The 12039-nt window shown below is 38.3% G+C and overlaps 1 protein-coding gene across 1 annotated transcript in view; it reads right to left on the reverse strand.

Moving 5' to 3' along the window:
- Nucleotides 1-2084: 2084 nt before the first annotated feature.
- LOC111390658 (PLASMODESMATA CALLOSE-BINDING PROTEIN 3-like) overlaps nt 2085-12039 on the reverse strand; it is a 13032-nt gene continuing 3077 nt past the window's right edge. The window contains exon 3 of the mRNA XM_023015719.1: nt 2085-2531. Within this exon, the coding sequence (XP_022871487.1) occupies nt 2279-2531 (253 nt within the window). The 3' untranslated portion in view covers nt 2085-2278. The remainder of the gene's footprint in view (nt 2532-12039) is intronic.

Below are 12039 nucleotides of genomic sequence, written 5' to 3' on the forward strand. Positions count from 1 at the left end.
TGTACCGTGATCTTTATACAGGAGCGATGTTATACAAGATGCCTTGTGAAACAAATATCTCATTGCTTCAAAATTGTGTTTCTTGTGGCCCTTCACTTCGAACATGGAAGTTCAGCCTCTAACATGTAGCTTCGGCTGAGCTGCCTAATCCACTTCAATCTCTTTCCTTGATTGCATTAGTTGGGCTAGGTAGGCGAAGTGACACGGAGTGTGGGCCTTTACTGGCTTCTCATAATTTTTTAGCTGGCTTGTCCTACCCCGTACGATGAGACATAACAATAGTCTCCCGAGTAACATTCATACCACTTTGGTAAAGATGATTCAAGGGAGACCAACATTGAAACCAATTTAAAGGAACAAGTTCAAACTATCACCAAGTAAAGTAGAGTCATTTAAAATCACAGTTAAGACATCGGGAGCTAGTCAAGCAAATGTGCTGAACAAAGAAGAGGAGCAGGTGGAAAATTCTGACAAAGTTGATGACGCAGTGCACCAGAAGAATGAAGAAATTCCAGTCACAGGAGAACGGGACTCGTGAAAGTGAAATGTAGTGCATCATACAGATTAGCCAAGTGAGGCTGAAAAATGACATGTGATCTAACCAACATAGGGAAGCACTAGGCAGATGGCATCTGTTATTTTATTGTTTTGATGATACCAAGTTGCAATCCTTCGTCTCCACAGTCACTATATATCAGACTGAGACTTAAAAAAAGAAATATTTATTATCATGTAGCATTCAAACTGAATGACTCTATGAAATCACGTCGATACTTCTATGTATTATGGATAATGTAGGAGATATCTCTATTTTCCCAGGATCTGATGAAATAGGAAGACAATATTTTGTAAATACATAATTATCTTGAATATATTAACCATTTCTTTATTTTCCAATCGCCAGGAGGAAATCCTTAGAATTTCCGGTGGTTAGCTATCAATTCGTCTCTGACCATCAAATAAAATGTGGTTAATATGTCCTCCACTCATTGAAATAAGAGGCACTTCTGGTTTTGTAGGTGCTTGAAATAATTTTGCCTTCTCCATACTAATATATCTTTAGAGGCAATAATTTTATATGAGAAACTACAAAACTCAATCACTTGCTATCATTCTTCAATTTTCTTTTGATGTCTATCATGTATATATATATATTTAGAGATCCGTAACATACAATAAAGCAATAAATGATTGCAAAAATATAAAATGAAGATAGATTGAATTTCATGCGACTTCAAATGTAGCTTAACCTTGGGGTGGTCTTGTGGAGTAATTAGAGCTCACTTGGTACCCTTAAAAGCCATTATAATTTTCCCTAAACTAAATAAAGAAAAGATGTGGCTGTCAAAGAGAAAAAGGGATGAAAAACAAGAGAGAATTGTGTTTGAGCCTTCGATGGAAAGAAAGAAAGAGTGTGATACAAACGAGGCGAATGGTAGTTGCTCAATTAAAGAGAAAGTGCGACATAACCTAGGCGAATGGTAGTTGCTCAATTTTGCAAGGACATTAAGTGCAAAGTTTAACCCATGTTTGGTTTAGACAAAAAATTGATTTTTAGTAAATTTTAATAAAATTTGATGGAATGTATGAAAAAAAGTTGTGGATCTAACGAAATGCTTTGATATATTTTGACAACATGACTCCTGTTATAGAATTATTGACGCGGAATGGAAACATGGATAATAATAAAAGTGTATAGTTCTTAACACAGGAACAGGAGTTTGTTCGAATTTCGCTCGAACGGACATGATAATTATCTGGAATCCACCAAATAAATATTGGAATCCACAATTAATTGAAAAAGTGAAATATCTTATTAATCAAGAATTGAATAACGAAATTGACTTTTGAAAATGTGTACAAAGTCTATATAATTATCCCCTAATCTTACTAATATAAGGAGTCTAAAATAAGGAAACTAATAATTAAGAATCCTACTATAATCAATAAAGAAATAATAATCCTAATTAAATAAAAGATAAAAGTCCTATCACGACTATATCTAAAAAGGATAAACACAACCGAAAAAAAAAAAGGTTTATATATATATATATATATATATATATAGTTTCCTTCTACTTCTCACAAATAAATTTCTCCGTCACTATAATTATATATGTTTCACAGTGGCCCGACTAAATATATCAATATTTACTACAACCGTTCTGTTTGTGAATATGTAGCTGAACGCTGCAGTGTAAAAAAAGGGCTCCATTTGCCACACAAAACTGCACTAACCTATTATTGACATTAAATTTATGTTCTATGCTCTTATAGCCTACACTGCTTGAAAGATAAAAAGGAAAACGAGCACAAAAGATACTGAAGACATGATGTTTTCAATTGACAAAACCCGGTAAGCACTAGATCTTGGCTGTGAGTCTATGGGTCCCGTTCCTGGTGTTAAACTTCCACCGCCATGAAGAGGTGTAGTGATTCCTGGAGGTGGAGGTGGTAAACTTGTAGTTGGTGTTGTGCCTGGAATTGTTGTACCAGCAGAAGTCCCCGGTCGACCTGTTCCTCCTGCTGCGCTGAAAAATTACAAAATCTAAGACATTAGATAGACGATAGGCATACTTGTTGGAAAAATAATAGAGTGATGACTTTAAAAACCAAAACAAAATTACCAACCTTACCGAAAATCGAAAAGAATAACGGCAAGGAAATAAACAAGGAAAAGTATGCCAACAAAGACAATACTTCTGTAGAATTTTCATGAAAACAAGAAGAAAAATAAGTATAGGTATTAAATTGTAAATTCTCAAAATGGGATTCATGACCAACATTCATTCCATCACTGCATAATCCTGTTTGAGAACTGATTTTCTTTGTTAACTATCAAAATTAATAGGTGATCTTAAATCTTCTCTCAAAGGGAAAGTTGAACGAGCGACTCTGTCCAATTGGACAAGCCAATAACTCAAACGCTTTCAGTCTTTTTTGAGCAAGAATCTTCTTACCTTATTTTTGCCATGATATAGACTCCAAGTTCTAATGGAGGAACACGAGAAGAATTATCATATCAATATAATGATGGGAATGGAAACTAGAAGCATGACTAAGGTCTTCGTAGTCCAAGATAATCAAACCGTTAGTAAGAGTAACGTAAGCATGAGAGATTTTGGTAGTACCAGTGAACCAGTTGGCTTACGATTCTCTATTGCCTTTACCGTAATATACCTACTGGAGCAGTCTTATGGCTCAGGTGTTGACTGAGAACTCTATGGTAAGGTTGATTGTACGCCGAAGTGTATTTCCAAGAAAAGGAGATAAGAATTTTTTCATTGCAGTGTCTTGTCCTGTTTACTACTTTCATAAAACATTTTACTCGTGCGAAAGATCATGCATCTCGATCATCAGAAATTCAAAGAAAGCAAGTTTCCTAACTTTCATCTGGATATCTCTCAGCCTAAAATTTGATTCTTAAGAAAAAATTCATCAGAGGTCTCTATAAGAGAATGGCATGGCAGAATTCCATTTCATTTCAATTATGCACGCGTAAAGTCATTCAATAGACGCCACCGTCATAGGACATATTCAGTATAATTCTATCCCACAAGAGCAATCAATCTAAAGAAAGAAAATAAACAATATAGAACACGCAGGATTTATTAAGGTTCGCCTCAATGTGAGATTACGTTCTCTTCCCTTGCTACAGTAATTCACTATAATGAAAAAAAGTTTACAAGAAAAAATATTAATCATATCTCCTCTAACCTCCCTTTCTCTTTATTTGATGATAATATATAAAGCCTATCTGTTCCCTATTTATGAGATAAATTATAGCAAAATCGAATTTTACAATGACTCCTATTTCTTTATAGAATTTTTCAAGAATACAAATTCCCAAATAGTCCTTAATTAAAATTTTCATCCGGGGCCTCCCCTCCCCCTCCCCCCAGGAAATGGGGCCGCCTGCCCCCTTTTAACTCACAACGACCTCACCGCGGAGGTTGATTTGCTACTAGCTCCAAGAAATGGCAATAATTAGGCTCCAAAACTTAACACTCGACTCAAGTCAACAATGATTTTTCCCATATGAAATAGAGTACTAGGGTTATTCTATTTGCACTTCCCGTTTTGGATGTTTATTATTGTGTTCTATAAATATAACTATGCATATTTGTAACTGCTACAGCCAAACATGCGTTATTATTACCAAGTTACAAATAAGCAAAGCAAAGTCATGATGGAACTATGAAAACCTTAAAGTATTTAATTACAAAAACAAATAGTGATTACTAACAGTCAACTATGCAAGATGAACAATACTAATTTTCAATCTCTAAAAACCTCGTAATTTAGATATATGACATGTTTCGTACATGTATTAGAGCATCTCCAATAGGCTTTTTATTAGTTCAATTCTCTTTATTTTGGAACCAATCAATTTATAACAAAACAAAATTTAAGAAGAAGAAGAACTGTACATGAAGTAAACAAATGATTTAAACTTCTTTTAGGATTACATATCATTGTAACTTGATTGTATGTATTCAACATCAAAAGCAATTGTTTTCTAATGACTAATGATCCCTAATAATTCATCTACTTAAAAGTTTAACTCTATAGTTGAACAGTAGATGATGCTTTTGAAACAAGTATATCCTGACTTAAATGTGAGTTGTCTGAATACACCTTGTCATCGTTGCTATTTGTAAAACAACTCACATAGCATTGAGCAAATCTGATTTTATATGTTATCATGATCTTATTGGATATCTACAACTCTCTTCTACGTTACTTACGACTTAGTTCACTAATATCATTTCTCACTAAGTTCCACCGATTTCATCTAGGTCACCAATAAGCTCCCTATCAGTTTCTCATGTTTCATATGTACATTGCTACAAGTTTTCAAGAAATATCCCTGTCGTTCTTCAGGCATATGCAAAGCTTGTCCTCGACCATTCATGCCCTTTTTTCTCTTAAAAAAGTGCTGCAAAAAAGTGCTTGGGCATCAAGAATTCCTTTTTTCTCTTAAAAATGTAATCTAACTTCAATGCAAGATCTAGTTATTCCTTCTCTCAGCTAGTATATTTTTAAGTTTGACATTTTTGTAGAGCCAATTGCCTCTGCAGTACCAGAATGCACTTAGGAAGGATACGAATTGTGTGAATTCAAGTTCTTGGATCGTCACTTTAGGGAATAATTATCTCCCTCAACAAAGAGCATCCCAACAAAATAGTATTAGTATGACAGATGTATTGAAGGTCATTTTATTCTTCTTTTTTTTGTTCTCTCATTTTCCAAAGTGGCGTCAATAGGACTCAAATCCTCGCCACTATGAGCTCCTAAGTGCATCTTGGTATTGCTCGAAATTTGTATATGTCCATCTGAATTAGCTTAGGAAGTCATTCAATGATTGGCTCTAGTTTCCTTCAAATAAAAGCTCTTGTACACTACTTTGAACTTCTACTCACTCGATGTCAGTGGTTCGAGGGGAATAAACATGGCAAGAATTTGTACATGCCGTATTAGTTTACCAAAGGCTATTACTGGTTTACATTTGGCCTCAATATGGGAAAAAAAATAAAAAAATAAAAAATAAAACTACAACAACAACAACAACAACATAGCACTTTGAATGCGTCTTCACAAACCAAGAACTATGTGATAAGCTTTTTCTTTTGAGAGTTGATGGAGGGACCGTTTGTTGTATCCCTTCCTTTTTCAATAATTTTTTCAGAGGTCATGAGAAAGCTTCGATGTGAGTGCAGTTACCATATTTACCAGTTCCATCTCTATATAATGGTCATAATTTTTCCAATTCACTCGAGAGTAGAGCATAAAATTCTTTTCTAGAGAGCATGTGTTGGGAAAACACCTCCCAAAGATTGCCCAAGATCAAACAAACTTGCAATGTGAAAAAATCTCAAGCCACTTTGAAAATAAGAAATTGGGGAAGAAATGATTTTTCAATATATAAGAAAAACAATGGATTGGATTACTTGAACAAGCCTCAAGTTAATCCCAAAGAAAGAAAAAATGGCTTTGAATTTATACCCAAGAAGAACAAACTCTTACTTGTAAAATTCTATCCAAGCCCTCTCTATATTTCTCTCTCAAAATCGGGTTCTTTTATTGAAGGGGAAAAAACCAACATATATATAATGTATCGGGGCACCTAGGCGCCAGGTTTCTGCCTGACTTTGACAATCGGGGCGCCTAGGCGCCCACACATGGCGCCTAGGCACCATTCCACTTCAACTCTTTCTCTTCTCACAATTCTCCACCTCGTACATCATTTGATAGACCTCAAATTTTGGACGAACACAAGCAGAAGTAGCAAGCGCCAAACTCGGCTGCATCATTCAAACCATGGTTGCCTACGTACCCAAAACTCGAGATGAAGCCTCCGTAGTTCACCTCCGCCTTCATATACTCTTCGCCTCATTTCAACCCCGCCCCGAAGGGCCATGCCCACTCGGGCATATCAACATGGACTAATGTGATGCAAGTTCAAGCAATGCTGAAACTTGTTACCCGTTACCACTTTAGTTAACATGTCTGCTGGGTTCTCATTTGTGTGTACCTACAAGAGTGAAATATCACCTTCCTCTATGACATCACGCACAAAATGATACCTAACGTCGATATGCTTGGTTCGAGCATGATGAACCTGATTCTTAGCCAAGTGAATCGCACTCTGGCTATCACACCACAAGTCCACAGAATCCTGCTCAATCCCCAAATCATCTAGAAGACCCCATAACCACAATGCTTCCTTCACTCCCTTTGTCATGGCCATATACTCGGCCTCTGTAGTAGAAAGAGCAACTGTAGCCTGTAACATCGATCGCCAACTGACTGGGGCACCATGTATGCAAAACACATATCCAGTAGTAGATCGTCGTCTATCTAGATCACGTGCATAATTCGAGTCCACAAACCCACTTATATGACATGCATCTCCACCAAAACATAAACCCGTATCCGCGATACCTTTTAAGTACCTCAGGATCCACTTCACAGCTTCCCAGTGTGCCTTCCCGCGATTCGCCATGAATCTACTGACCACACTAACCGCCTGTGAAATATCTGGGCGTGTACACACCATGGCATACATCAAACTGCCAACTGCACTAGCATAAGGTACACGATCCATGCGTACTTTTTCTTCCACTGTAGTAGGAGATTGTTTACCAGAGAGCCTGAAATGTAGAGCCAATGGAGTCACCACCGACTTTGCACCTTGCAACCCGAACCTAGCAATAACCCGCTCAATGTAGCCTTTCTGACTCAAGAACATTCGTCGGTTCGTCCTCTCTCTTTTAATCTCCATACCCAATATTTTTCTAGCAGCCCCCATATCCTTCATCTCAAACTCTTTACCAAGTTGAGATTTCAACCTATCTATCTCCACCTTACTTTTCGAAGCAATAAGCATGTCATCCACATACAATAGAAGATAGATATAGTTACCTCCTCGAAGTTTTCGAATATAAACACAACAATCATATTCACTTCTGGAGAAACCTTGCTTTAGCATGAAGGAGTCAAATCTCTTGTACCACTACCGAGGAGATTTCTTCAATCCATATAGTGATTTTCTCAAACGACATACCTGACGTTCCTTATCCTCAACCTTATAGCCCTCAGGTTGATGCATGTAGATTTCCTCATCCAAGTCCCCGTGCAAGAAGACGGTTTTGACATCGAGTTGTTCTAGCTCAAGATCATGATGAGCAACAATACTCAATAGCACCCGAATGGAAGTGTGCTTGACCACCGGAGAAAAGATCTCATTGTAGTCAACTCCCTCTCTTTGTGCAAACCCCTTAGCCATTAACCTTGCTTTGAATCTTGTACCACCGACCTTGGTAGGATCCTCTTTCTTTTTGTACAACCACTTGCAACCAACAGCTTTCTTACCTATGGGCAATAGGACAACCTCCCATGTTTGGTTCTTGTGAAGTGATTCCATCTCTTCTTCCATCGCTGCCAACCAACTCTTACTATTGTTGTTTAAAAGAGCTTCCTTGAAAGTGGTAGGCTCATAATCCTCTACCGAGAGTGCATACTCAACCAAATTTGTCTGCCCATAGTACCTCAAAGGCTCGTCTGACCCCAACTTTAGAACTTGCTTGTAAGTACGGCGTGGCCTAGAGGAAGCCAAGTTATCTGCAAGCTGCTATTGTTGCTGCTGTGCCTGTACATTCTCTTGTTGAACCGTCTCTTGTTCAAATCCATCATCACTCTCATCTTGAGTGTCTGCATGATGCTCCTCTTGAACATGCCTAGAACCGGGTTGATCTCTAGGTTCTATTTCAACAACTTGAGACTTTGTAGTCTCAACATCATCACCACAGGGCACTGTAGCTTTCAATGAAGCTATCATGGAGTTCTCATCAAAAGTAACATCTCTGCTGATTATGAACTTAGAATCCTCTACACACCATAGGCGATAGCCTTTTACACCTACTGCATACCCCAAGAATATAGCCTTCTTGGCCCTCGCATCAAGCTTTCCCTCGTTGACGTGATAGTAGGCTGTGCATCCGAATATTCTGAGTTTCTCATAATCTGCATGTTGTCCTGTCAATACCCTGTAAGGTACATCTCCATCTAACCTTGAATGTGGAGACCGGTTCACTGTGTAGCAAGCATTTACAATCGACTCTGCCCACCATTCTCTACCCAAACCAGCATAGGATCGCATATACATCGATTTCTCTCGAAATGTGCGATTCAATCTTTTCGCGACCCCATTCTATTGCGGTGTATTTCTAACTGTCCAGTGTCTCGCACTGCCTTCCTTACCACAGAACTCCTTGAAAGCACCATCTGTATACTCAGTACCATTATCAGATCGCAGTGTCTTCAATTTCTTTCCTATTCTATTTTCGACCATTGCTTTCCACTTTTTGAAAGTGTCGAATACCTCATTCTTATGCTTCAAAAAAAAATCCAAACATATCTAGAATACTCATCAACAAATGTAACAAAATACCTGGAACCACCTTTGGAAGTGACAGAAGCCGGACCCCATACATCCGTGTGCACATAGTCTAGGATGCCTCTGCTTCTATGTTTGCTTGGCTGGAACTGAACTCGGTGTGCTTTACCGTACACGCAATGCTCGCAAAAATCCATGCAAGGCTTTTTCAAGTTCTTTAGCAAACCTTTCTTGACTAGCAGATCTAGGCCCTTTTCAGTCATATGCCCAAGCCTCCTATGCCATAGTCGAGTGCACTTACATAGGTCTCCACCACTTCCACTTGTTCCAACTGCTACATCTTCTATAACTGTAGTACCCTGAAGAGCATAGAGATTGCCTTCACGAATACCCTTCATCACAATTAAAGACCCACGAACAACCTTCTTTACTCCATTCCATGTTACAATCTTGTAACCACCGGAGTCTAAGGCACCAACAGAGATAAGGTTCTTCCGCAAATCAGGAACATGTCTAACATCCATCAATGCTCTAACCACTCCATCATGCATCTTGATTCTAACTGAACCGAGCCCCGCCGTTTTACAAGAATGGTTATTACCCATCAATACGGTTCCACCATCAGTGCTTCTATAGGTAGTAAACCACTTCCTATTTGGACACATATGGTAAGAGCATCCAGAGTCAAGAATCCACTTACCGGAGGTTTCTTCATCACAAGAGATGATGTAGCACTCATCGCTTTCCCCTCCTTCCGAAGCATAGCTAAACTCTTGCTTGACTTGCACCTTCCCGTTATTATTGTTCTTATTGTTCTTCTTCCAACTCCTTTTGTTAGTACAATTTGCCTTGAAATGCACTTGAAACAAGACCTTTCCGCAAGAAGTCTAGAACTCGATCTAGATTTTTCTCCCTTGCCCTTTGGTTGCACATTGCTTCTACCTCTTACAAACAATCCTTGAGCTTGCTCCTTGTTACCAATGGTAGACATGCCACTAGTTGCAATCTTACGAAGATCATCTGCTAGAAGTGACGTTCTAGTGTCCTCCATCACAACTTTATCACCCACAAGCATCAATGTTTGCACTAGGTTCTCGTAAGACTTTGGCAATGAAAGAAGTAGTAGAAGTGCTTGATCCTCATCATCTACTTTCACATCAATGTCTTTCAAGTTCGATATGCACCTATCAAACTTGTTGACGTACTCCCGGATTGGTGTACCTTCATCCATCTTGCAAGTATACAATTTGGACTTCAAATAGATCCGATTAGTTAGAGTCTTCGTCGTGAAGTTTGTCTCCAACTTTGTCCACACCTCCGCCGCCGTTTCCTCACCATCAACCAAGAAAGCAACATCTCTTTCAAGGCATAGAATGATAGACGCTCGTACCTTAAGATCTAGCTCTTCCCAATCCTCGTCAGACATATCTATGTGCTTCTTCTCCTTTCCCGCCAATGCCTTGTGCAACTTTTGAGAAATTAACAAATTTTTCATTTGCATTCTCCAATATGAGAAATCATTCTTCCCATTGAATTTCTCTATCTCATACTTCCCAATTTTCACCGTTCCTCTAGTAGACATGATTTATCTACTTATTTATCGGAAATAAACAAACAAAGTTCACTTGGGAATTTTCACAAACACCTTGTGTGCACAACAAAGTTCAAGCTAACCCACCAAAAATTGGAGCTTAACCACCCGGATTTAAGAAGATGTTCTGATACCAAATTGTTGGAAAAACACCTCCCAAAGATTGCCCAAGATCAAACAAACTTGCAATGCGAAAAAATATCAAGCCACTTTGAAGATAAGAAATTGGGGAAGAAATGATTTTTCAATATATAAGAAGAACAATGGATTGGATTACTTGAATAAGGCTCAAGTTAATCCCAAAGAAAAAAAATGGCTTTGAATTTATACCCAAGAAGAACAAACTTTTACTTGTAAAATTCTATCCAAGCCCTCTCTATATTCCTCTCTCAAAATCGGGTATATATAATGTATCGGGGCGCCTAGGCGCCAGGTTTCTGCTTGGCTTTGGCAATCGGGGCGCCTAGGCGCCCACACATGGCGCCTAGGCGCCATTCCACTTCAACTCTTTCTCTTCTCACGGCATGCAACATTGCCCTTTCCACTAGGACGAGATTGGATATAGTTGGGAGAAGAATACTGTTGGCACAAATACTTACTTGGTCTGAAAACCTCTTAAGTACCATAAAGGCCTTCCAATCAATGCAATGGGATGTCTTTTCATCTCCTCTTCACTCCTAAAGGGAGAAAGTTTGAAATGGGATCTCACTTTTTTTGGGATCGGGTAAATAAATTTATATTGATCAAAATTGAGTGCAACAACTCCGGGCATACCTGGGGCAAGCATTACAATGATATAGTGATCCAAATAAAGGACGCAGCATGAATCAAACCATTAGAACTTCAGCTGATCAATAACACGAAGTGCCAAACTGGAGGTCTATTTCAAAACTTCCAAGAGGATTGGATGTGAAAATCTTCCAAATTGAAATCATATCTTAAGAGTATTTAGGGTTGGCAAGGAAGCTCTTTTATCACCTTATTTTATCCTTTCTTCTTCATTATTTTCTCTCTCTCTAAGTTAAGGAACATTGGGAAAAGGAAGCATATGGAGAAACATTACTATGGACAATCTTATTTTTCATTTAGACTGTCGTGTTTTCCATTGGAAAGCATTAAACTTTACCAGAAAAGACTTCGCTTATGCAATATAGCTCACTTTTTAGAACTCTACTCTCGTAACGAGGCTATTGCGAGATACCAATGTAAAACCTATTTCAGTTTGATCGTGTGTGGATTCTGAAAGGATCCATGAACAGAAAAATCTGATAAAGACGTCATGCTCTGTTGCAAGATCCATTTGAAGTCTCCTTGAAGAAAGACAAAATTTTGGATACCAATATTTTTCCTGTAAGACTGCATTGTATGCACTTCATATGAATTACAAGTACTTGCACAATATTCACCATTACAGTTGAATGATTTTCAAGGTACCCAAAATACGTTCTTGTAGTTTAATCAACAAGACTTAACATCCATGGTTGCACTAGCGGATCCAGAATGAATATTGAGCACGAGCAATGAGAGCAGCCGTCAAGCGGCTGCCCAA

This window comes from Olea europaea, unplaced genomic scaffold (genome assembly GCF_002742605.1).
Source record: "Olea europaea var. sylvestris unplaced genomic scaffold, O_europaea_v1 scaffold701, whole genome shotgun sequence".
NCBI lineage: Eukaryota > Viridiplantae > Streptophyta > Magnoliopsida > Lamiales > Oleaceae > Olea > Olea europaea.